Below are 27,804 nucleotides of genomic sequence, written 5' to 3' on the forward strand. Positions count from 1 at the left end.
AACGGGTTTTCATTCCAAGTATCATCTGTCTACATGAGAATAAAAGGCTGGAGAGGAGGCAAAGCCAAAAGATGAGGAGCAGAGTGAGGAAACTGTTGCTGAACCCCAGGTGAATATGAACCAGGAAGAAAGACTAGCAGATTCCCAGAAAAGCTTGACAAGACTGGCAAATCCATCCATTTAGTGAAGCATTAAGCGCCTGCCTTGGTCAGACACTGGCCTGTGCTTCAGGCACACAAAGAAGCAGATTCTCATCAAAATGGTCAAGTTTATGAAGGGAAAGAAGAGGATTTGCAGGGAGGAGATAATGAGCCTCTGACATTGAACCTGCTGAGTTTGAGGTTAAAGTAGAGTATTACACAGGGATGTCCGGTATAACACTACTGGTACTATAATATAATAATGGCATACTAGTAGTACAGGCTTTTTTCTATTTGAGTCAAGTATTGAAACCAGCAAAAAACCCAATGATACATCTTTCTAAAGACAAAGAATCTCTCCATGGCCTCTGAAAGCCCCTTAAGGGTTTTGGAAGAGTCCCTTTCCCTTGGAGTGCAGGCTTAGCTATCAGGCTGCCTGGGTTAAAATCATCATCTGGCTACTTAGCAGCTGTATAATCTTGGACAAGTCCTGACTTTTTGCCCTCAGCAAACTCACCTATAGAATGAGTATAAGAAGAGGGCTTATCTTACAGAGTTGGGTGGTTTGTGAGGTTTACATATGACAAATGCAATGGAATCAGACTATTTCACGTGACAAGTATTCATGTGGAACCCACGTTAGTTGTAACTGTTGGCTGTTATATACTATCCCTGTCTGTCTCCTCCAAGGAAGAAAAAGGAGCTTGTCTTGGGAATCTACCCTCTGGGAGTAGATTCTATCTCCATCCCTCACTAACAGTGTCCCTTTATATAGTGCTGAGCTTCTTTGGGAAAATGGCATTAATAATGCCTGTTGATCGTACAGAATTGTCACGAGAATTTAAATGAGTGACTATGAGCAGAGTCAGAGCACAGGCTGGTATTTCCTGACACCTTCTATAATAACTTCTTCAGAATTAAATGTGGGTGGGGCCTGGTTGATAGTATTCTGACCAAGAGCATGCATTCATTTAGGTTCCAAACCCTTGAGGACAGGGCTCTCAGGCTTTCAGCTTCCTCACTCTGTCCCATAGCTGGTCCAACACTGATGTCAATGCTACTTCTCCCCAGGACCTTCAAAGACCAAGGTCACACTCAGCCACCTTCACTGAATTGCTCCAAAGAACTGTGCTTAGTTAATGTTATTTTGTCACGGGGGTCTCACGATACAAGCCTGCTCATGAGAAATCATTTTGATCCTATGAGGCTCTACAAAAGACAACAAAGATTCCCAGAAGCTCTTAATCAGAATAACCAGTTTGGGAGTTCCTCTCGTGGAGCAGTGGAAATGATTCCGACTAGGAACCATGAGGTTTTGGGTTCGATCCCTGGCCTCACTCAGTGGGTTAAGGATCCAGTGTTGCTGTGAGCTGTGGTGTAGGTTGCAGATGCAGCTTAGATGTGCATTACTGTGGCTGTGGTGTAGGCTGGCAGCTGTAGCTCTGATTAGACCCCTAGCCTTGGAACCTCCAAATGCCCTGTGTATGGCCCTAAAAAAAAAAAAAAAAAAAAAAAAAAAAAAAAAGAGAGAGAGAGAGAGAGAATAACCAGTTTGCTCCATGGATTTTAATAGTTCATTGCTCTGATAAGAGAATGTGATTAAATCGGTGTTTTTCTGACAAATATGCATTCTCTTCCAAAGAGAACTGGATGCATTTTCATTATGACCTGAATAGGCTCAAAATATAGACATGCTAGAAGGCCAGATCATGTCATATATTGATGAGAGACGGTCTCACATTCTACCCCAAAGGCCTCGGTTTCAATTTCTGTGTGATAGAACAGCGAAAAATCATCACCTGGCGACCCGACCCCCGTCTTTAAAAGATGTGTCTGAGGAGACACATTTCCTCATCTGCTTTGTTTTCTTTCTGAAAGTCCTGGGCTGGTCTGTCTGTCTGTCTGTCTATCTATCTATCTATCTATCTATCTATCTATCTATCTATCTATCTATCTAGAGTGTGTGTGTATGTCTGTCTGTATTTAGGGAATCAAACTCAATTTCAGCTCTTTTGTGTTGGAATGTGTGTAACAGATCATTTTAAGCTGTATACAGTTGAATCTTTTTTCATTATTAGGCATAGAAAGGCTGTAACACAATCCATTTTTATCTAAAAATTTCCTTTTAGCAGTTCCTTTTTTCTAAACAGCACTTTTTATCAAGAATCATTCGGGCACGCAGCACACATGGAGCCAAACTACAACACAAACAGAGGAGGACATCTGTTGGGAAGACAGCAGCAGACTCCAGACCTTATGAGTTATTTTGTCCAAAAAAAGCTTGCACAATTAGTACGCAGGCTGCACAACCATGTATCTTTCCAGGACTAGAGCCTTTAGGGGGCAGGGCTGGGTTGAACCAACAGGGTCAAACAAATCCATCACTCTGCTGAGGATGCAAATACCCAGATCCCCTCCACAGGTTTCTATTCTGAGTCTCTAACAAGGCTGATTAGTGCCAGGCATTTCATGGAAGAACCTTTTCTTGCCAGAAGGCAGAGGCTCCCCTGGGAATATGACACTGACTCTAGAGCTCAGTTGCTCAGGCCAGGCAATGGAAACTGTGCTGAGAATTCCTCCTCCCTCGGGAGTAACGTGATCTTACTTGTGTCGGCAACATGCGACGCAAGCTTGTAACTCAACCATCAGGTTACATTTGAATGTTCTCTGTGTCCTTTTACTGGAAACCCAGAAGAAATTGGAGCCAGTGGATGGGACTGAAAGAAGCACCCAGACAGCCAAGTTGGCACAATGCACATGGAATCATGTGCCAGTTCTCAACAGTGAGCCTATGCTCCAGAGCACCTTGGTGAAAATGGCAGAGATTCTACTCCTCTGTTCTCACTGCTCTCTCTAAATATTTGTACAATCCAGGAAAGACAAGGCCACCCTGCCCTTATGATGCTCGCCTCACATGGGGAACAGTCTTCCATGACAACAATCAGCTTGAGGGGCTGGGCTGTACTTGTACTCGATGATGTTTTAATGAAACCACTTCCCCTTCTTATAACACACCCTCTGATTTGAGATGGAAAATGGAGGAATTTAAGGGAAATGTATGGGGTTTCAATGAGACATTGGATGTCCTGTTTTGAGGCTGGGGCGAGATACATTTTCGAGAAAGTTTAATGTGTCAGGAAATATGCCAGGTGTGGGGAGAAATATAAAGATAATTGCAGGTCGTCTATGCATCTTAGAGGTCTCTATTCATTGGCCAGTGGGAATAGCTGTAAAAAAACAGGCCAGGAGCTGTAAAAAAACACATGAATAAAGTTGTAAATGGCAAGCATTGTATAAAATGAATGTATAAACAGTGCATTGGGGGCACAGAAAAGAAATTATTTAACTTGACTCAGGGTGACTAGGAGAGGAAAGAAAAGTGATATTTGAACTGGGTCTTGATACCTTAGATGAAATAATGAAAGATGCTTATCAGAGAGAGGGAAAATGAGAAAAAACTTAAAAACTCAAAGAGAGCATTTAGGTAGATATGTGGCTCAAGAAGAATGTGTGTGTGTGTGTGTGTGTGTGTGTGTACATGTATTTTTATGTATGTTCATGTGCTTAGACAACTATGATGAGATAAGATGAGGCCATGTTCCATGGTAACCTGAAGATGGAGAATGGTAGAACCTGAGTCTATAAAGTAGCCAAAAGGACTCTTATAGGGAAGTGTTATGAAGAGACAGCAGATTCCATGCTTAGGGGATCCTGGAAACATGACTCTTAGGAAATCACAAGAAGTCTTATGTTTCTCTACCCTTGATGACTGTCCTGGGGGTGAAGAAGGTCCCCTGTTCTAGCTCAGCCGTGCAGAGCCCCAGACAGCAACTGCCATGCATATGGCCTGGACCCCACATCACCTCTTTTGATACAATTTCTCTGCACATTTTGAACCTCATATGCTTCCTATTACAGCTTACAACTCATCGGAATTCTTGCATAATCTCATTTGGCTCCGAGTTCGATAGAACATTTTTCAGCACAATTTACCATAGTGGTTTGGCCAGCAATACACATGTCTGGCCAGGCTGGAAAAGCCACTCCTAGGGCCCTCTGTGCTTGACCTATGATGAGCCTTCCCAACCCGTAGACTGAAGATGGGTGAGGTGTGACACAGAATGGCCTTCCATCCCAGCAGGAATGGAGGAAAGTCTGCTTTCCTCCCCACTATCTTGTTCCCTCCAAGCAAACTCCTCCAACTGGCTGGCACCTGGGCTCATTTACTCAAGACTTCCACCCAAGTCCTCAAGCTCACTGTATATAGCTCATTTTATACATATTTTTCTGATATACTTCTGGAGAAGTCTTTTTCCAATTGAACATCTCATAGAACCCAGTACTCAACATGGCCCCAAACTGCACTCCTTATCTTTCACCTTATCCCAAACCTGCTGCTCTTCAAATATGATAATGTCACACGCAGTGTACTTCTCAGACCACTGAGCAACCAGCACAGTGAGGGTGACAGTCAATCAGTCATAAGTGGTTCAGAAGGATGATGTATACATGGAGACATCTATCCTGGCCATGCCTCTGCTGAAAATTCTTTGTCTCCCTCCAGCACATTCTGAATAAAATCTGACCTTTTCATCAAGGAATGACAAATGTTGCTTGATCTGATCCATGTATATCTTTTTGATTTTCTGTCTTGTCACTCATCTCCTTTGCCCACATAGAAGTACATCTTTTAAATCAGTTACATTGGACATTTTATTCCTAGTGCCAAACCTACCACAGGGCCTTTGCACAAGCTCTTCCCACTTTTTAGCGTGTCCTTCCTCTTCTTTATAACCAGGAACTCTTACACATCCTCAAAAAAGTCACTAAATTATCATCGCTTTGGGTAGACTTTTTGCACCACCACTGCCTCTGTTAGATGAAGTGATTCTGAATCCACATTTGCATAGCTCCATAATGCCATGTGCCACTGAATGAAAATAAAATGTTTACTGTCCATCTCTCCTCTAAGCTTTCAGTAACTTGACACAGAGTGAGTCCAGGTAATTAATATATATTTTATGTAGATGAATCAATAGTTTATGTTTCTGGCTTTTCCTGAACATACCACATAGAATTTACCTGCCCTGGTCATATTCTCAGAAACATTATAAATAAGCAATTTTGAGCAGAGATGTGATTTGGTGATGTTGAATTAGTATAATTTCCATCCCTGTCACCATTTACATTTTCAACAATATTATCTTCTTGACCCTCAAAGCAATGAAAAAAACAGAAGCATTATGCCATCCTCTAAGAGTGGAAATATTGAATGTCGGTAAAGTTAAGAGATGCTTCCAGCTTGGATTTGAATCCAGTGTCTTATTATTTCCCTTAAACCTTTTGTGCATATTACAGAAACCTGAATGCCTTGATACAAAGAATGAGTTGTGATTTCTGAATGATGGCAAAGAAACTTGAAAGGGAGTTGGAAAACTAAGGGATAATAATAATAAATATTTCAAAAATCACAGCACAGCCATAAGTTTCTTGTATGCCTCAGGGCTACATTACAGCATTTTTTTTTTCCTGAGGCTCTTTGCTGGTCTAGAACTGTGGACTATGAGTTTTACCTGAAATTATTCTTTTTCTAAAATCTCTTGTTGGTGATAGGTGTATCGGGGAAAGTCTCTTTGATTTGATCCCCAATATGCATTTTTTCCTTTTCCCTTAATATTAAAATTTAAAAGTTCTAGCCTTGCTACCTCAAATAAAGACTACATTTTTAAACCTCTTTTTCAGCTACCTGTATTCTCACCACTGCATGGTGAGATTGAGCAGAAGCATAATGCATAGTTTTGGAAATACAGAGAATATGTTCTTTTCTGTCCTTCTTACTGCTGACTGGGATGCAGATGCAAAGTCTGATGCTTCAGCAGCTATCTTAGACCAAGAGGAAAAGCAATACCTGAAAGGGTAGAAAGCTGCTGAAACTGAGTACATGACACCATGCACTCAAGATACCAGCTCTGGCCTGCTTATATCTAGATTCCACATGAGCAATAAATAGACTTTAATTTTACAAAAGCTACTGCTGTTCTGAATTTTCCATCTCTCATAGCCAAGCTTAATTCTAACTCAGTATATCCGGTATCTGGATGAACATAAATTTGATCTAACATCTTCTCTCCATTTTATCTTCCATTCTAATCTGCCTTCCATGCCTCCTCTCATTCTTTCTGCATTGGCCCTGGATATCTCATCTTTCAAATTTTTAAACTGTTTCTATCTGTATGTTGAAGGATGTGGCTCCATTTTCACTTGTTCTAAGCAATGCCAACCTCTTAGGCTCTGCTCCTATGCAACCTCTCTGCCTGATCCCCTCCAGGAAGAGAGTGCTTCCCAACCATATGACTCCATAGATTTTTTTTTTTTTTTTGTCTTTTTGCTATTTCTTGGGCCACTCCCGCGGCATATGGAGGTTCCCAGGCTAGGGGTCGAATCGGAGCTGTAGCCACAGGCCTACACCAGAGCCACAGCAACGCGGGATCCGAGCCGCGTCTGCAACCTACACTACAGCTCACGGCAATGCCGGATCGTCAACCCACTGAGCAAGGGCAGGGACCGAACCCGCAACCTCATGGTTCCTAGTCGGATTCGTTAACCACTGCGCCACGACGGGAACTCCATAGATTTTTTTTTTAATGGTGAGAATACATCCACAGAATGCTCTGCCTGTGTTAGGCAGAAAACAAGCCAATGTTGTTGAGTGTCTACCATGTGCCAAACTGTATACTTTACATATTATTTCATTTCATCTTCACAATAACTATGATATAGATACACTTATCTTCATTGAACTGTGGTTTAGGGAGATTTAATTACTTGCCTGAGTTCTCATAACAAGTAACTGCCAGCTTCAAGATATGAGCCACATATATCTGATTTTAAAATGAATGAATTGCCCACCATGCCTTGTGGCCTCTTAGGATCATGGCTAGTGGTCTGAATTTCATAGGATTTTCAAATTTATTAAGGCCAATGGCCATATCTTATTCAACATTGTGCCCCTTCCCTTAGAATCTAGGACAGCTCCTGGCTTATACTGGATCTGCAAAATGTATACTATTAAAATCAACTAGAGGTGATTACTTGATTATACAGCCTTTATGATCAATCACCAAGCAACTGAAAACCCTCTGAGGACTCCTGATGTCTCTGTGGGGCTCAGGGTTTGGGATGAGTTGCTCCAATGGTAGAGTAAGGAAACAACAGGGGTGGGGGGTAACACTCATCTATAGAACAACTTAATCACTTAGAATTCTGGCTGAGAAAATATGAAGAAAGTCCAATTCCTACTCCTCCAGTTTCAAGCACAGGAATGGAAAAGAGCTCCGAACAGTCTTCAGAGGATCCATAGTCGTCTTGAAAAGTCTTCTATTCTAGCATAATGACAACATGCATGGGCCCCAAAAGCCACCTAACTATATATGCAAAGTGCTGTAATTAAGAAGCAGCCACTCTCTAGGCATAACAAAACTAGGACAAAATCTGGATGTAAAGTGGTTGACTTCATATGGCCAAAATTTTGTGTGTCTGATGGTAAAGCAACAACATAGCAGCTAATCCAATAGTTAGAGGCACAACACTTGATGAGGCTTGGGGTTATGAGATGGCTTTTCTTTCCTGCCCTGGCCCCTCCTCTTCTTCCTCTCCCTCATCCTTCTTGAAAGCGCACTCCTGGATTTGGCGGTCCAGCTCGGAGAAGTTCCCTTCCTGGTCTGAGCTGCTGTCGGTACTGTAATCAATCTCCTCCAGGCAGGGAGGTTCATCATCCAGTTCTGAAGTGGTGCTGCTACTGCTGCTGCATCTGCCATGAGGTCCCATAAAACATGGAGAAGAAAGGAAGGAGAGGAAAGGAGGGAAGGGAAAAGGGGAAAAAAAAGGGAAAGGGAAGTAGAAACAGGGAGATGGAAAGAAAGGAGAGGGAGATGAAAAGAGAAGTTACCCAAAGAAAGGAACACTTATAACTGATTGGAAAGAAGGGTGGGGATTATCTTCGCTGACTTTTAATATCAGGAGCCCCTGCTCCTTTCAGTGTGTTGCATGCTCAGTACCCTGGGTGCTCTACCACTACCTTGAGATGGAGGAAGACAATCTCTTAAATCTGTGGGATCCCCTCTTCTTCAGCCAGCAGAGTCTGCATTTCTAAGTGGACTCAGCAGATTTTTAATCATGAGATATGGGCATCCTCATTTACGTATTTAACATTCTCAGTGTCCTTTGCACTCATAGAGAAAAATCAGAGAAGGCTATCAATGAGTATCTGAGGCCGTCATGTCACTAATGCCCAGAAAGAGTGGGCCTAGAATTCAGGAAGGTGAGATTCAAAATTCCTAATGTTCCCCATTCTAATAGCACTGTAAGACATGTTACATAGCTACACTTCACCAGGATGAATGGCTTACTGGAATTAAAAAAAATGAATCCAAGTTAAAATTAAAGAAGAGAAAAAGTGGGGAATGGTACCCTCTTTCAACTATGTTTGTATTTCCTCATCTTCTTGCCTCCCTTCCTCCAGTTAATTAACAAGTGGAAGAGCACAGGGGTTGACTAGAAAGAGACAGAGGAGGCAATAAGAATGAAGAACAAGCTTGGACCATATATTGTAAGCAGCAGAAACTTCCTCCTGAGGAAATGTATATCTTCCTCATTAGCATGAGGTGCCTTCTTTCCTGAAGACTTCCTAATCACTCCCTACTTAGGACTTAACGAATTAGGATTAGCAGCGTGCTGGGTTTCTACTCTGTGATTTATAGAAGGCAAGCACTTCATAAATCAGGCAGAGCTGTTCATCTACCTGCCTCACCATAAACAATGAAAATGGGTAATCAGCAGCATGGTTACATTTTAGCTCAGGAAATGAATCAGAGGCTTGTTTCTTAAGTGTCCACTAGCTGTTAGGAGCTGCTCTTTGCTCTGCAGGCTCTCAGTACCCTAAGTTGAAGGTCTGGTGGGACACTGCCTGAATGGAGAGGAAAGGAAAGAAATTTTAATCCTATTTCCACGGCATCACAGCATGGAATTGTTATCATATTTTATGGGCTGAATTGGGGGTGATAAAGTAGTTGAATAAAGGAAGGTAAGATTTGCCCAGTCACAATACAAACTCAAGTCAGCAAGATCACTGAGTGTCTGTGACTCAACTGTCACCATGGTAGGTACTGAGGTGACGATGTTGTACAATGTCAACAGACTGAGTTTTAATCCTGGTGGGGGGATCTTGGAAAAAAGAATTCCTTCACCTCCCATAACGGCAATAATAATGCTTCATGAGCTGTTGTGAATACCAAATGAGAAAAAACATGGATGTAATCTAGAAGAGTACTCTGAAATAAAAGCAATCAACAAATTATAATCCCACTCTACCATGGGTACTTAAAAAAATGGTGAAACATGATGTTGAAGAGGAGTGCACACTGAGATTTGTTGCTTCACACCTGGGTTACTGCAATAGCTATTGCAATGCCATCCAGACTGGCACTGCTAGTAGTTTCTCTAAAACATAATTTTCATTACATCTTTTCAAATTCAGTAACTTGCAATCACTTGCCCGGCTTACTAATGCAATGTGAGTACTGGTGGGCAGGACATTCTTAAAGGGTCTGGTTGGCAGGTGACCGTGAGTAAACAGCTGGGTCAGTTTTCCCCTGACAAGGCCCTGCCTTCCTTCCAGAAGACACTCCAGCCACTCAGAGATTTGGCCCTTTCCTACTCCATTCAAGTTATTAGGCTGTTCTTTTGTTGTTGTTATTGTTGTTGTTGTTTTGTTGTTTTAACTCAATGAATTTTATTATATTTATAGTTGTACAATGATCATCACAACTCAATTTTTTTAACACTTCCATCTTAAACCTCCAGCCCAATCCCCCTCCTCCAACCAGTCTCCTCTGGAAACCATAGGTTTTTCAAAGTCTGTGAGACAGTTTCTGTTCTGCAAAGAAGTTCATTGTGTCCTTTTTTTTTAGATTCCACATGTAAGTGATAGCATTTGATGTTGGTGTCTCACTGTCTGACTAACTTCACTTAGCATGATAATTTCTAGGTCCATCCATGTTGCTAAAAATGCCAGTATTTCTTTCCTTTTAATGGCTGAGTAACATTCCATTGTGTATATGTACCACATCTTCTGGATCCATTCCTCTGTCGATGGACATTTAGGTTGTTGAGTTGTATGAGTTTGTATATATTAGAGATTAAGCCCTTGTCAGTTGCATTGTTTGAAACTATTTTCTCCCATTCATTAAGTTATCTTTTTTTTATGGTCTCCTTTTTTGTCTTTTTAGAATTGTACCCATGGCATATGGAAATTCCCAGGCTAGGGCTCAAAACAGAGCTGTAGCTGCAGGCCTACACCACAGCCATACCAACACCGGATCTGAGCTGCATCTGAAGACTACACCACATCTCCTGGCAATGCCAGATCCTTAACACACTGAGAGAGGCCAGGGATTAAATCCACACCCTCATAGATACTAGTCAGGTCCATAACCCACTGACCCACAATGGGAACTCCCTACAATAGCCTAATTATGTCTCTCACTTATTGACTGAATGCAGTGTAAGTATTCTGATGAGATAGAGAATTAAAATGCATAGTCATAAACTTCCACTTCTGAACAGAGAATTAATTCTCCCTGGATATTATCTATTAACAAACATAAGATAATTGAAATGTGGGTGAAATATGGAGAGAAGGCAAACCAGGCTGGGATCCAAAGGCCAATATGGTGGTATGCTCCCTGGGTTTTCTTTCGGCCTCATATTCTCTAGCCTTGGGGTTGGAAAAGCTGGAAGTCTGAAATGCTAAGTACAGACAAAAAGGGCCCCAATAAGAGCATGTTCTTTTTAGCCAAATGATGAGAAAAGGAGCAATCTTGCAAAAAAATAAAGACACATTTTGAATTATAATAGCTCTATTCCAACCAAACTCCATGGAAAAACAATGGCTCTGCCCCTATCTTGCCAACAAAAGTGAGAAATCTGGGCTTCTACTCTCATCAGACTTCATTGAGGTGTCCAAAATCCCCTTCTCTCCCTAATGCTGAGGGGTATTAGATTAGGCAGAATAGAGCCAGACATTTTTATCTCTGATGTACAACAATGAGGTCTCCTACCCACTGATACCAGAGAGGGCCATGCTTGGAGCCTGGAATGCCAACAAGACCAATGGAAACAAGACCATTCTCTACCAGTTTTAGTGGAGAGCAGTAACCAGGTGCTCCCACTTCTATCCAGAGCAGTACTAGTGAAGGTCTGGTAGGAAGCTAGAATACTTGCCAATGCCCAGGAGTAAAAAGGCCCTCAGCACCCTGGTTGTCAGTGGAGCCTAATGCAGATCCTAGAATTTCATTCTCACTTTCTCCTGTCTGAGTGCTGCCGTGGGAGCCCAGTTCAAACAGAAGATATTAATAAGATCCACAGTCTTGTAGCATACCTCAAATGTTCAGATTTCAATAGATAATCACTGATTCTACCAAGAACCAAGACAATCAATAGACGCCAACAGCAAAATGATGCAAATTTAGAATTATCTGACAAGGATTTGAAAACAGACATCATATAAGTTCCTCTGAATAACTATGGACATATATAAAAAAACTGAATATCTCAATAAAGAAATAGAAAGTCTCAGCAAGAAATATATGGAGTATAAAGAAGACTCAAAGGCAATTGGAGAAATGAGAGGTACAATAACTGAAATATAAAATGTGGCAAAGAAACATAATATTTCAGCAAGAAAACAGAACGTAAAGAAGAGCACAAAGTGAAAATAGAGTAAAACAATGAACAGAATATCAAGACTCTGTGAAACTACAGTAAAGGGTCTAATATTCATTTCAGCAGAGTCCCAAAGAGAAGCTGAAAAATAACTCAAAGAAATACTGGCTGAAAACGTCTTATTCTTTGCAAAAGACATAAAGCTACAAATACAATAAGCTGAACAATATCCAAATAGATAAACCCAAAGAAATCTATCAGGACAGAACATAACAAGTTTTCTGAGACCAGTGATAGAGAAACTTTAGGGTAACATCACTATAATGGAAAAATAATTTGAATGGCAGAAAAGACCTCATCAGAAACCATAGGAAACAAAATAAAACAGAACACCATTTTTCAAGTGTTGAAAAAAAAAAAAAAAACTACCAACCTAGGACTCTAAAGCCAGAAAAAAACTACCTTCAAGAATGAAGGGAAAATAAAAACACTCACCTAGGAAATAAAATTTTCAAGATTTGTTGTCACCATACTTTCCTTAAAAGGATGGCTAAAGGGGTGGGATGGACTGGGAGTCTCAGGTTAACAGATGCAAACTATAGCATTTGGAATGGATAAGCAATGAGATCCTGTTGTATAGCATAGGGAACTATATCCAGTCACTTCTGATGGAACATGATGGCATGGTGGAGGATAATGTGAGAAAAAGAATGTGTGTGTGTATGTGTGTGTGTGTGTGTGTGTGTGTGAGAGAGAGAGAGACAGAGAGAGAGAGAGACTGGGTCACTTTGCTGTACAGTAGAAAATTAACAGAACACTGTAAACCAACTATAATTGAAAAAAATAAAAATCATTAAAAATTATCCAAATCAGAAGTTTAATTTAAATATTTAAATGTTAAATCTAGTCCAAAAAAAAAGAATGTATATCTTGGAGATGCTAAGGGAAAAAAAATCCCAAGCTAGAATTACATATTAAAACAAAAACAAAAGCTTTATTTTTTTATTACTAAAGTATATACTCTGAAGAAGGAAGCAAAGGAAATGGATACAGAAGATAAATTGCTAGCAGCAGTTGTTCCTGGCTAGGGGACAGGGTTGCTATATATGTACCCTGCCACCATATAGTGCATTATATTATTTTCTGTTAACAAAATTGCTCAAGTCTAGCAAAATGTAATAAAATTGTCCTTGATACTCTTGCCAATCTATGCCGTCTTGAAGGCAAAGCTTGCATGGCACCTCTTCTTTGAAATCTCCCTGAGAACAGTAGCAAGTCACCCTCCTTCCTGCTTTCACTTGTTCAAGCACTTTGCTTGACGGCTTTATTTGACATTGTGCTTATACTGCTGTCTAACACTATGTCGGAGTAATAAGCACTTTCATGTATGTTGACCTTCTGCTAGTTGCAAGACTGCTGGTTGTGCTGGCCCCATGACTAGGCAGTGAGAAATACCTACTAGGTACCAGGCTGGCTGCATCTCATTACCTGTTTGCTTATTCCAGGTAACCCCCCATCCTCATAGAGTGTTACCCTCCTGCTAGCTCAGCAGACCAGAAGAGCAAATGTAGCCCTGGGATCCAGGGAGAGCCTTCTTCTAAGTGCAGCCTCTGCCTGGCAAAGGGCAGGGTCAAGTTCCTAAAATAAGGCTGCTAGTATCATTAAGAGTTGCTCTCTCTGCAACTTAAACATTTAGCTCCCACAAAATGAAGTACATATGGTAAAGCAGAGTAACAGTAATGTCAGCAATATTATAGTGTCCATGATTCTCTCTCTCTCTCATTTTCAAACTCAATAAATTCAGCAAGACATCACCATATGCAAATTGCATGAAATATAAATAAAAGGAAATAACATTATGCAGAAATCAAACCGCACTTCCATTGATAGGGTGGCCCTTAATACTCAGATGTGGAAAATGCATGGAGAAAAATATCAGAAAATTTATCTCATTCCTTCCTGGATGCTTTGATATCCTGTAAAAACATATTAAAAAGTCTCCTTGAGTAGTGTTAGAAAATTATGTGGTGCAATGAAAAAAAATGTAAATGAGAAACAAAACATAAAGTTGGAGTCACAAAAGTGATGAGATAAGAATCCTGGTTTCAAAGATGAAGTGAAACATAGAAATCTACCTTCTTTGAGTTTCACTGTCTTTATCTGTGAAATGGGTATCTTACTAGTTTTCTTCTTTAAATCATATAAAGGGAAGAACAATTCATAGCATAAAACCCGACACATAGTTACTCAATTTTTCTTTATTTTCTTTTCCATAGCATTAGAACTAAAGCATGAAGATAATTTTATTCTGGCAAGTTCATCGTCTTCATCCTCAAATACAAACCCCTAACTGCAGGGTTCAAACACAGTTTCTAAGCAAAGCCATGAAGACTCTATCCCTTGCAATTCTTCCAAGACAGCCTATACAGCAATTTGCAACTTTATGATGTGATAAATAGAATTTCTTTGTTTTGATTTTTCATTTGCATATTTATTGAGATATGACGATCTTAATTAGTTCTGCTTTTTTTGTGTTTGTTTGTTTTCTTGGTTGGGAAAAGACAGCTTTCCATAGTGTGAAATAATTCTGCATGCTAACAGGGTGAACAAAACCTAGCCTGTGGCATTCCTTGATGTTGATGCTGCTTAAAACACAGCTTTGTGGATTCTCTTTTCACTTGTTTTCTCTTTAAATGCTGAGGTAATGCTCAAGACTTGGATGCCTGCCAGACTTCAAGAGGCAGCCACCTACTGAGAAGCAACAGAATACACTTTAAATTCTAGACACTTATACTCATCCAACATGTTCTCCTCAGCCTACCAATCACCAGTCTCTCTCCTGAAAAAGCTGAGCCCCACCAAATGCCTCTTCCCAGTGAAATACAGCCCTGATGCATCCTGCCTTTTGTAGGAGAGAAAAAACAAGTCTGAATTCCCTGGTTAATTGCATCCCAGGGGAACATTTGGACATGTCGTTCACACCAAGCTATTCCTCTCTATTAGGAGCTCTGTGGATGCTGTGTCCCATTGAAGAGGTACCAAAAGCTTATTAGACAACTTACAAACATCTAAAGACATACAAATTATTCCTACTACGAATATCTCACCACCATCACCCAAAACAATTAGCGTTGTTCCCTAGTGTTTTCTATTTGACAAGTTCTTCATATCATCACAAAGTCTGTCACTGATTCAACATTTTTAAGAAGGGCATAATTTATTATTTCCCTGAGTTTTTTTTTTTTTTTTTTTTTTTTTTTTTTTTTTTTTTTTTTTTTGGTCTTGTTCTTAGTTAACTCCAGTAGTGGAGCATTTCTTGTGTACAGAGAAGAGAATTAGGCATACTGTTAAAGCAAAATATAAATCAATAACATTGTTAATTACCTACTGTGTGTCAGGTGCTTTTCATTTGCTCTTATTTCATTTAAAACATAAACAAACAGGAGGGCCTGCTATGGCACAGTGAGTTAAGCAGCTGGAATGTAGGGCAAACCCCCGCCCCCAAACAAAAACATAAGTCTGTTGTCCATGTCCGTGATCTGTTTTTGCTTTGCAGACTTGTGGTTGCCAAGGGGGCATGGGGAAGGAAATGGGATGGACAGGGAGTTTTGGGTTGGTAGATGCACACTATTACATTTAGAATCAATAAACAATGAAGTCCTACTGTATAGCACAGGGAGCTATATTCAATCACTCGGGGTAGAACATGATGGAAGATAGTATGAGAAAAAGAATATATGTTAGACTGGGTCACTATGCTGTATAATAAATTGACACAATACTGTAAATCAACTATACTCTAATAAAAAAATATAAAACAAACAAATCTATAGGGTGATATTATTAATCCTATTTAACAGTTGGGTGGGAAAAGAGAGACCTTGATTTTTAAAATAATTTTCTCATTATTGTAAAGTTGTATATGGTGTAGAAGACGTGTGATACTCAGATAAGACCAAGGGCATCTGTGTCCTGACTGAGTGGAATGAATCAATTATTTCAACAAATATTGATATATAAAATCTACTCTTTCTGAGGAAGAGCTGGACAGAATGTAGAACTTCCAGCACTCTGGAAAGAACCTGCACCACAGCAACCACCAGAGCTACAGAAATGACAATACTGAATTCTTAGCCTGCTGAGGCACCATGGCATTTCTGGAATGAAGTATTAATTCAGCCAAGATCAAAGTCATGAACTCTGTCATGTGGTTTAGAGGTCTATAAAAAGTTCAATGCCATTCTCACTCAGAAAGACATAGCAAAACCAACGATATTCTAATCAAAAAAAAAAAAGACATGGCAATAAATGTCTCACTTCTTATTGAACAAGTTAATCTACAATGGTATGAAGGTCATGGTCCAAACTCTTCATGAAAATACAAATATAGAATAAAGGAGGGTGAGGGTAGGAGGAAGGAAGTTATTGGGAAAAGAATGAGAACAAAAGAGAAAGGGAGAGGGGAGAGAAAGAGAATGTGCAAGAGGGAGAAGGGGAGAGAGTGAAAGTGAGAGAGAGAGAGAGAGAGAGAGAGAAGGTTAGTGAAACTTGCCCAACCAATTTGTCCACAAGAGCTTTACCCTTAAGTTCTCATAATTTATATGATAAATGAGTTGACTTAAGTGGCTTGAAGGAAAAGGTACATGATGACAAGATACTGGTTCATTATGGAGGATAATCAATGACTAGGAAAATGGCAATTGTATGAGAGATCTTTGAATAGTCCACTAATATTTCACACATGTACTACAAATCATTTACTTAGTGTTGCTGATAAAATACCACTCAGTCAAATTTTAGTGACTTGCTCAGTCCTTCTCTTTAGAGACTCATGGGCCGTAAAAATAGAGCTGGGCTCTGGGGCATGTGGTTGGCTATACTCCATAACCAATGAAACTAGAGAAGCTAACTTAATTCATATAGGCATCCAAATAAGGATCATAATGACCTACTCAGTGTCAACTGACTAGACATGTTTTTTGGGGCAAGTCAGTTTGTCACTTTAGAAATGAGTGATGATTGACTTGCTCGGGCTACAACTGTTACGGTGTCCAAAAGATACCCACTCCTATGTCTGCTTCCCACCATCCTCATCCCTCATCATGTTTTCTCATTGTACAGCTTCAATGGGTCAATGAAATTCCATTCTGTTAAATATCTACGGGTCATCACTCTTTAGCTGCAGCATAATTAAGTAAATACATTTAAAAATGTACTTGATCATTTGATACAGTCCCTTGAACAGCAGAACACATGGTGCAATGTAAGTGCAATGGATCAAAAAAACCAACAAACAAAAACAAAAACGCTTTACAGTGATACCAAAAAAACTGTGATTGTCTCACTCAAATACACTAATGTAAAATTTATCATCTTTCAAAAACATGCAAAAGAACAATTTCTCATTGTCTGGCAAAGAAGTCAGAGCATCTGAGAGAAGTATGTATTTGTTGAAAATCCTTAGATTTTTGGTTAACTTTTGGTCCGCCTTGATGCTAAGTGGTATTGCGACTCCAATTTTATATCATAAGGAATATCCTTTCTTACATGCTTCAAAACCACAAAGAAATAAATTTAGTTACTGCAAATAAAGAAGTAACATGAAGATGAACTATATCAGGGGAAGGATCAGGAGTAAGTTCTCAGTGACACTAAAACAAATTTTAAAAAGTAGAAATATAGACATAGGTGTTGATACTTTGAAAATTTAAGGGATAATCAATCTATACATTTCTTTTCTGACACACAATTTATAGACATATCTCCTTAAGCACTGCTCTGCACTTGTTATAGAACTCTTAATGTTATGAATGTGTAATATTAGTCTCACATCAGAAATGAAAACCATCTATTGCTCAGTCAATGAATGGGGCATGACATTCTGTGATTTCCTTATTTCAGAAAGTATTCATTTTTTACCTCCTCCACAGTTTTCTCTTTCTGACATGATTTTACGTTCTGGTGAACAGTTTTGACTCATAGTGGCTCACAAAAGATATGCAAATAGTAGTGCTGGAGGTACAGACAGTGAATGCTAGTTTTAAAGCAGCTTGAGGCCATGAGTACATTTAAGGAAATAAAGGTGGTTGGTAAATATAAAAGGAAAATGGATGGTAAATGTCCAAAGCCAGTTGCTGTCCCCATGGAGGTCAAGGGAAAAACCTCTCTTTACTGGGATTTAGAAGCAAGCCACTACCTCCCATTCCCAGAAAACAGCATTTGTATCTAGGCCTTCTTTGCTTATGACCCTCTTGCCTCAAATTGTTGACATCTATAAGATGATGGAACTTACAAAGAACCAACAGTTTGAATTCCAGCATTAATGTTATCTTTAGAATGTAAATATATGATTTGGAATTCCCGTTGTGGCTCAGTGGAAACGAGCCCGACTAGTATCCATGAGGATGCGGGTTTGATCCCTGGCCTTGCTCAGTGGGTTAAGGACCCAGCATTGCCGTGAGCTGTGGTGTAGGTCACAGACATGGCTTGGATCTGGCACTGCTGTGTCTGTGGTAGAGATCGCAGACATGGCTTGGATCTGGCGTTGCTGTGACTGTGGTGTAGGCTGGCAGCTGCAGCTCTGAATCGACCCCTAGTTTGGGAAGTTCCTTATGCCACAGGTACAGCCCTAAAAAGTAAATATATGATTAATTTTTAGCTCTATATTTTAGATGGGTTGGTGAGTTTGTGCTTTGGGTTTTTTTGGTTTGTTTTGTTTTTAAAGAAAATTTTAGTCTCCTGAATGTTCAGTTTCCACTGGACAGCCCAGTCCCTTTTTATGAGGTGGCCCCAAAGTGGCCACTGGCCAGGGCACATCTGAGACAAGCAGATGTGTCCACGTGGCTTGTTAGAATAGGGAGCACTGAGGCTGCATCTCTGGTAAAGTCTGGGACAGTAGAATGGGTCATGGTCCTTGTTGTCCCCTTTCCCTGCTGGTCTTGGGGAAGAAGCCCTGTAACTCCTTGGACCAAGAGAAGCAGAATCCACTTTCCAAACCTGGAGGCTCTCACAAAGATGCCCCCTATCTTCCTACCTTTGGTAGGCAGAGACAGTGGGAGTGAGTGGTGGAAGATTGCAACCCTAAACTCCTCTTCTCTATCACATTTCCTTCCCATCCTTCCACAGGATTAGAATAAATGGGAGGAAAATGATAGCTTGCTGGGGTTTACATACATCCTTGTGAATCTAGGTCTCTCTGTTAAGATCTCGTTATCCAGAAGGAAGGGATATTTTCTTTTTTGTTTTGTTTCCCACCCCACCACCCCATTTATGCTAACTCAATTGGAGATTTGTGGAAGTCCTTTAATATTATAAAGAACTTCATAAAACTCACTGTATCTTCTGAGATACCTACTCTAAATTGTGATCTATAGCTCGAAGAATCGGCAGTGGTCACCTGGGACAGTAGGGAATTAAAAGGAACAGAAGTTGCAAAGTACACTGTCAGGAACCCAACTCCATGAGAACTGAGGTCTAAGGGCTTGCACAGCTGTGACTCAAGTTGTATACTCATTTCCACAGACACCCTTTCCTCCATAAACTAAGAATGCCTGGATCTATTAGGGACTAAAAACGTAATATGAGGACACAGTAGAATACTGTGGGGGATGCTTATTGAAGGAGCAAGTCTTAACTGATTCAAAGTTTCAGTGAAGGTGAACTTTGATGTCAGGCAAGTGGCTTTAAGTGGTTAGGTAGAAGAGTGTTAAAGGTGATGTTTCAAGCATATTACAATACATAGATGTATCAAATTAACAGATTGTGTACCTTAAAGTCGCATAATGTCATATGTCAAAGACTGTTCAATTAAAAAAATCTCAGATTTATGGTTCAAAGGATGGAAACATTTAAAAGTAAGAACTAAGGGTATGTGTGTGTGGGGGGGAGACATATATTCCCTTTCGTAGATGTAAATTATTATTTCTACTTATTGTAATAAATATTTTATGCAAATAGATACCTGTCTATGGATGTAACTCAATATTTCTATTTATTTAATAAATTACTTTTATGCAGCAGGATCTTCACATAAACAGTTTAATTTAAATGTACTTAGCCTCAATACCTTAAACACATATTTTAAGCAAAGTCCTTTGACAATGGAAATTTGGTGAGATCGCAGCAAACCTGAGCTGCCTTCCTCACCTGCTAACTTAATAGCATTTTTGGTCTATACCATCTTCCAACACAGAGACTTGTTATTGCATACCTGGGGAGAAAAAGGAGCTTCCACAATCTGGCTTATTTCTTCATCCGTGTTTTCCAGCAATATTCTCCTATGTGATCCCTGCAGTAAAGTTAACTTGATCTTTCACCTCTCTTCACATACTCTTGGGGCTTTGCTTTTTCTCTGACTTGGCTTACTCTTACACTAAGTGCAACGTTATCTGCCTCAGTGCTGGTAATTGAAACCCCTCACATGTCTTAAGATCAAGCTCAAAAGTTATTTCTTTCTTAGACAGTGTCCATGATTTTGCAGACTAGAAATAACTACTCAGCTGATTTTAAGGCGCTGATTCACTGTATTTTCCTTTACAGGTTAGAGACATGTTTCAGATTACCTTGGAACTTTCCTAGTTCTCTGCCCTTGCCTTATACATAGAAAATGCTCAAAACATTACACTAGTTAAGAAATGGCAGGAAAAAGTAACTTTTTTTATACAAGAAAACTATATTCTTCCTCCAGATTCGGGATACCCTTATATGTCTCCTGATTTCTACACACAAAAATTAAAGAGACAAGATATTCGGGAGAATCTATAATTTAAAATTTTAACTACAGAAGTGACTGTGCTAGAAAGGGCCATTTTTTAAAATAAGAACATTTGTTAAAACTTCCAGTTAGAGTTTTTATGTGAGTTTCTAGTTTGTTTGTCATAGGCAGATATTCCTAGGCACAAATCCTAGGAAAATAAGAAGTGCCAGAATAAGATGTTTACAGCCAAGATGAAAAAGGCAGAGATAGATAGACGTCCAAAATTTGCAGCATGAGGGTAATATGTTGGAGAGCTGATACGAAAAAACAAAATCAGGACTGTTATTTAAAGCCTCTGTTTTGTTATCTTGGGAACTGTCTCCCAAATTTTATGTTTCTATCGGGCTTTCAGGTTTCAGATAAAAGGATTTTGTGTTGCTATTGTTACCGGCTAAAAGAATTCTTTACACAGGCCTTTTTGTTGTAAGAACAAAATCAAATCTCCTTGCCTTTTGAAACACCCAGGGATTCCAAAGAGTTTACAGAGCAAAGAATTCTGATCTTAGGTGTAGGAAGAAAACCAGATGGCTCTCAGCTTCAGACCACAGGTCTATATACAACACGACCTACCACCAAGTTTGGGGCAAAACTCACCAGTTTTTGGATATCTTAGTCTACTTTCGTTAAAAGTTAATACATTTAATCTATGGATTATCACTTTTTCTTCTTCTTCTTCTTCTTCTTCTTCTTTTTTTTTTTTTTTGCTCTTTAGGGCCACAGGTGTAGCATAGAGAAGTTCCTAGTCCAGGGGTCAAATAGGGGTCAAATCGGAGCTTCAGCTGCCATCCTACACCACAGCCATAGTAATGTGGGATCCAAGCCACATCTGTGACCTACACCTCAGCTCATGGAAATGCCATATCCCCAACCCGCTGAGCAAGCCCAGTGATTGAACCTCCATCCTCATGGATGTTAGATCAGTTTTTGCTGCGCCACAACAGGAACTCCCTGAATTATCACTTCTTCTCACACATGTTTTTCCTGGCAATGAAGCTCCATGAGAGCCAGGCAGACTGGCCATGATTGGAGGACCATAAACATCATTGGTAGAAACTACTGGATAAGGGGAATAAGAATGATGTCGGTATATTTATCAGATACTATATATTGAGGGGTGTGGTTACCCTTTCTGCCTTTAAGTAGATAAATAATTGACAGGTGGCATTTGAAGAGATGTGAAGTGTTGAGAATAGACTCCCATGCTCTACAGACTACTGAAAAGTCAGGTCATTTAACAAAGTGTGGGAGAGAAAGCTGTTAGTACCTTCCAAGGGAGGTTACCCCAACCCCAACCAGCCAATTTTAATTTAGCCCATGCTCAATTCTCAGGGAATTTAATTAATAGGGTATTAAAGTATAGAATCAATTTGACTATAAACATGACTATTGACCTTCAAGAAAGCATTTTGATTTGAGCAGTTAACTAGGCACAGCTTGAGCTGGGTTAATGAAAAAAAGTCGTAATTGTAAGTGAAAATTATGGCCTTTTTAAAAAAATATGAAAATATTAACTCAATAAAGACAGCCTCTGAGGATCATAACTGTGTGACAGGACATATTCTGCAAATATCCTCTCAGAAGCAGGTCTGAGATAGTTTGTTACAAGGAGTCAAAAAAGAAATATTGGAGTTCCCGTTGTGGCGCAGAGGAAATAAATCTGACTAGGAACCATGAGGTTGCGGGTTTGATCCCTGGCCTTGCTCAATGGGTTAAGGATCTGGCATTGCTGTGAGCTGTGGTGTAGGCCGCAGGCACAGCTCGGATCCCGCATTGCTGTGGCCCTGGCATAGGCCAGCGGCTATAGCTCTGATTAGGCCCCTAGCCTGGGAACCTCCATATGCCGCAAGTGCAGCCCTAAAATGACAAAGACAAAAAAAAAAAAAAAAAAAAAAAAAAAAAAAAGAAATATTCCTCTAGGAGGGGCTGGGATAATTTGTTATAAGCACCATAATAAAATACATTATGCAATATACTATAATAACAATTGATATGATGTAAAACATGCCACTGCAACTTGAGGCAGGAGTGAATAAGTATCACTTAACAAAGCCATGAGACTATATTATAAGGATTATAACAAATGGAAATTTATATATATATAAAATTATTTTACATGTATTAAACTATATATACTTTATACATAGTGATATAAACTACCATAATACCTATACTACCACATTAAACTATGTTTTTATTACTATAATTTATTTCAAAAGCATTTTTAATATAAATGAAAATAGCATTATTAAATAGATGATTTAGTATCTGGAGGCATCTGTTTATATTAGGTAGCTTTTTCCATTTACTAATTATTGAATAACACAGCGATACCAATAATAAGAAGCACAATACAATATACCTACTGTATCTGAAAGCTTACTGAGAGGCATTTTGCTAGAGATTTTAATAAATTACCTGTAGAGATTTTAATAAATTATCTCATTTAACTCCATGGCGTTGCTTTATATTTTTTTTTCATTTTTGATATTGAAATAAAAATAATCTGTTTCTGATTTGTTTTTCCTTGTGCTTTGGCCATACAAATATCAAACTCATCAAAATTCTTAGAGTTACTAACTCATTTAATGCATTCATTCATTCAATAGCCTTTTATTGATTGTCTACGGATTTTCTTTTCTTCATCTATCTCTCTATTAATTTAGGGGATGAAAAAGAATGTAAAGCAGCTTTTCATCCACCTTCCATGTGCTGGGGGTATTGCTGAGGAAGGGATAAAGAAGGGCTGGGGAGTGGAGTTGGGGGCAGACATACTCAAAGATCAATTGCAGTGCTGTTCACAGAATGTTCTAGCAGAGAAGGGAGCAGTGAACCCTGGGAGCTCAGTGGTGAAACAAGTAACTCAGCCAGAGGGACAAAGAAGGCATCCTCAAGTGAGGGACATATGAGCTTTGATTCAACCAAAGACAAGAGGAAAGGACACCTGGGGGTGAAACATAACAGATACAAAACCCCAGAATCCTGGAAAAATGTAGGACCTACAGCCACCATGAGCCTTTTAGGGATTTGGAAGCATAAACTCTGTATGGTTAGTGGTGGGACACAAAGCTAAGGGGATGGTTAGCCGAGAGAAAGAAATCAGACAATTTTATAGGTCATTTCATTTTGTGTTTGTAAAGAAGATGCTGGAACACACTGTCTATCCCATCAGCCTTAGATAGAATTATTTAAACATAACTTGTTAGAGATTAGCTGGTTAATTTAAAAAACATAATTAATTGGATCAATGTATTAAATACTAATATTTGACATCATTAATGAGGGTATAATTATGCTGTGATTTTAAAACAGTGCAATACCAATATTGTCTCATAAAATGAAGCAAAAATTAACTACAAAGCACCTTAGCTACTTGACTAAATTCATTTTGGAATGTATATTCTGGGAAATCACTACTCAGATTTAGAAAACCAACTTAAAAGTTCTCCATAGGAACTCAGGTAAGTAAAGGAAAAATGGAAGGACATTTTCATGAGGAATAGATTTTAAAATGGGAGGGAGAGATTCCCATTATATACACGTACATTTCAAAAAGACCCTCCCTCCTCTAGGACTTAGTGGGACTTAGCAACAATTCCACAGAGACTTGACATTCAGCTGTTAGAGCATCAAATGGTACTAAGACAAGTCTGATCTTAAAAGAGTTGGCCTTGTATTCATCTAGAAGTTAATGATGGATCAGCATTAGGGACCACGCAGTAGGTGCCAGTCACCACATTTAGTACATTATATACATGATTCTTTTAATTTTCAGAAAATCCCAATGGTGTAAGTATTATTAATTTGCCTTATTTTTATATGAAAAAAGTGACAAGGTTAGGTGATTTGGGCCAAGGTCATTCAGCTCATAATTAATAGTGTCAGAACTGGCACTGAGGTTTTACTGACAATTCTGTACTGGGAGACATTGTGTACTGACATCAGAAAGGGTTCAGTTCAGTTGCTAATAAGGAAGTCATTAAATGTGGACGTGGACATATTTTATTATTTGATTTGAACATTGCATTTGGATAGTATATGGCTGTTCTTCGCTGTCTGTTATCTAGCAAATAACATCTCTGGGAAATGAAGTTCTGGAATACCATTCTGGCTTATTTAATTCTGGGAAAGTGATTAGGAAATGAAGCACAGCAAGTTCCTCTCAAAAAAGCTGTTGTTCATGGGATGTCCACACAGATTTGTGAGCCAGTATTGGAAATTTCATATGCTTGAACTTAACACTATTAGATCTTTCCATCGAAAGGTCACCTTTGCCAGGTGTGTAGGGTAGAGAGAGGGAAATGGAACAGGAAGACAAGTTGAAATGATCTTCCAATGATACTGGTGAGAAAGAATGACTGTCTTCATAGAAGCAGTGTCTAAGGGAGAGGTTAGTAGGCTCTAGAATCCTTTACAAACTAAACTAATGGATAACCAAGTGGAGACAAAGAGTGAGAAAGTGGGAACCAGCAGGATAACTCTAAGATTTTCAGTAAAAGAAGCTGGGAACATGATATGAGCAAAGGTTTCTCCCACCATACCACAAAGAGTTATTTTACAAGACATTTTCTTCCTATTTCTGCAGAGTTTATTCTATACCTCGTGTTTGAGTGCATACTAATTCAAGAAATACATTTCTGTTTTAAAAGTAAACATGCAAAGAAAAAGTGACAAAACCCAGATTCCCGAAGTTGTAAAATTGAATTTAGCACTTCTGGTGAGGAAGGAATAAAATGATCCTGCCTGTCACACACATGCACCCTCCCCCAGGCCCATCAGTGCATTTAGTTGGTGTGCAATCCCTCCACTCAGCAGATGTTTAATCAGCTCCTACCGGGAGCTGGGCTCAGGGCCAGGTGCTGTGTGTGGGGTGAAGCACACACCATTTCTCCTCTCTCTTCTCCTCTGTCCTGCCTCATAGGGAAGGACATCAGTTCACTGGGATGGGCAAGGAGGAGAGGGGCATGGGGGGAAGACAGTGAGAGCTGAGCTAATGTGTGTTCTTTACACACACATACACACAGGCACATGCATATATGTACGCTCTAATGTATGCACATACCCATCCTCAACACAGATGTACAAATGCACACATGAACATCCAGATACACATATCACACATGCAAATGCATGTTTATACCCACTCATTCACATACACTTATATGTATACCCATATCCACACACACACACACACAGCCGCACACATGTCCTGTTTGTGGCCAGAGAAACACACAGGAGCAACCACCACTTCCAGGGTACCCTGAAGAGGGACTTTATCACTTCTGTTCTGAGTCAAAGAACTTTTTCCTTCTATTGGTCATTCTTGGCTCTCTTGATGCATAAAAATCACTCCTAAAATTATTTTTCTCCATCCTTTGACTGCATTCTTAGAATGTTTATAACTTTGCTTCCTTTTTTCTCTTTTTGCCCTGATAATTATCTTAACAGTTCTGAGCAAAAATTCCCAGGAATGGCAGTTCCAGGTGAAGGATCTTCAACTGGAAGGATGTGAGTGAGCCCTGTAAATTGGCTGATTTCCTGTTTTAATAATATTATTATTATTATTATCATCATCATCATTTTGTCTTTTGTCTTTTTAGGGCTGCATCCATGGCATATGGAGGTTCCCAGGCTAGGGGTCAAATCAGAGCTATAGGTGATGGCCTACGTCACAGTCAAAGCAATGCCATGTCTGAGTGGTGTCTGCGACCTACACCACAGCTCAGGGCAACACCTGATCCTTCACCCACTGAGCAAGGCCAGGGATTGAACCTGCAACCTCATGGTTCCTAGTTGGATTCATTTTCGCTGTGCCATGATGGGAACTCCATTTTTTTTTTCTGTTTTTATTATGATCATACTTCTAGAGTCTGCTTTCCATTGTCACTTCAGTCAGACTTTTTGGTACATCAAGCTGAGATTCAGCACACTCTGAGATTCTGGTGTCTGTTGTTACAGAAAAATAAAATAAAAGAAAAGAAAAAAGCAATTCTACTTTGAGTCACTTCTGACCAGCTCCCTCGCTGAAGGAGGTTCTGATTACTTCCGGGGCCATGAGAACCATGTTGCTCTATTCTTCCTTTTAAATCCCCCTGTATCTGCTGTTTTCTTTCTGTTGCCTGATCCCCAGGTTTGTCCCAGGTAGACTGAATTCCTCTTTCTGGTGGAAGGACAGCATAGACTGCATGGATAACTCAGTAACTTCCCCCACATGCAAAAAGTGATGTGGCTGCCATCCAGAGCCACTCCTGGGGCCACCTCTGACAAATATGTGAAAATACAGCAGAGCCAAATAAAGAGCATCTTAATGATTGCCCTTGGCAGGGCTGAAAAATACTCCTTTGCATCCTCAGAAAAAGCATTTTCTGGAACATGAAGCCAAAGGAAAGGGGTGATTTATTGTGGGGATTGTGTATTAATTAGTTTTCAGAAGTTCCTTGGGTAATTACAACCTGTAACATTTGTAATGGATTTGGCCAGATTAAAAATGGATGCTTTGGTGCATCCGTGAAATTAACAAGAGGCCAGGGAGAAGTGGGAGGAGGAAGTGTCTCACCTAAGAGATGAGGAACAGGTTGGCCTCAGCCCAATCCTCAGATGACACCTTCCCTGGAGCCAAAATTTAAGCAGGCATCCAAGACTGTACACTCAGCAGGAATGTTCTTTTCCCCAAAAGACCATAAGGGGTGGGAGGTCAAATGTCACCCGAGCAGCTCTTTAACAATTAGAGGAGGGCTCCCCCCACCGGGGTCATGTGAAGTCAGACATCTATCTCAATACCATCTTGACACTGGTCAGTCCAATAAGCCTGGCATGATGAAAAAATCACTCTTTTGGGGGAGTTCCTACTGTATCTCAGCGGGTTATGAACCTGACTAGTATCCATAAGAATGCAGGTTCGATGCCTGGCTCTACTCAGTGGGTTAAGACTTCAGTTGGAGTTCCCGTCGTGGCGCAGTGGTTAACGAATCCCACTAGGAACCATGATGTTGCGGGTTCGGTCCCTGCCCTTGCTCAGTGGGTTAACATCCAGCGTTGCCGTGAGCTGTGGTGTAGGTTGTAGACACAGCTTGGATCCAGCGTTGCTGTGGCTCTGGCGTAGGCCGGTGGCTGCAGCTCCGATTCAACCCCTAGCCTGGGAACCTTCATATGCCGCAGGAGTGGCCCAAGAAATAGCAAAAAAAGACAAAA

At 39.9% G+C, this 27,804-nt stretch overlaps 1 protein-coding gene across 12 annotated transcripts in view; it reads right to left on the reverse strand.

The window, feature by feature from the left end:
* AGBL1 (AGBL carboxypeptidase 1) overlaps positions 1-27,804 on the reverse strand; it is a 1,231,135-nt gene that overhangs the window by 135,213 nt on the left and 1,068,118 nt on the right. For 5 of the 12 annotated variants that reach the window (XR_014820433.1, XR_014820427.1, XM_084983101.1 and 2 more), the window contains one exon: positions 7,096-7,950. The exons of 6 other annotated variants lie outside the window; for them this stretch is intronic. Coding sequence is in view for 4 of the 6 variants with exons in the window: in XM_084983101.1 (XP_084839227.1) it covers positions 7,746-7,950 (205 nt within the window). In the remaining 2 variants the exon portion in view is untranslated. Of the gene's footprint in view, positions 1-5,814; positions 7,951-27,804 lie in introns of those variants that run through there. One more of the 12 variants, XM_021062610.2, reaches the window with a different exon arrangement.

The sequence above is a fragment of the Sus scrofa genome, chromosome 1 (genome assembly GCF_054392235.1).
Source record: "Sus scrofa isolate SSC_HxYL_T2T_F1_AM1 chromosome 1, Sscrofa_HxYL_maternal_Yorkshire_Landrace_v2.0, whole genome shotgun sequence".
NCBI lineage: Eukaryota > Metazoa > Chordata > Mammalia > Artiodactyla > Suidae > Sus > Sus scrofa.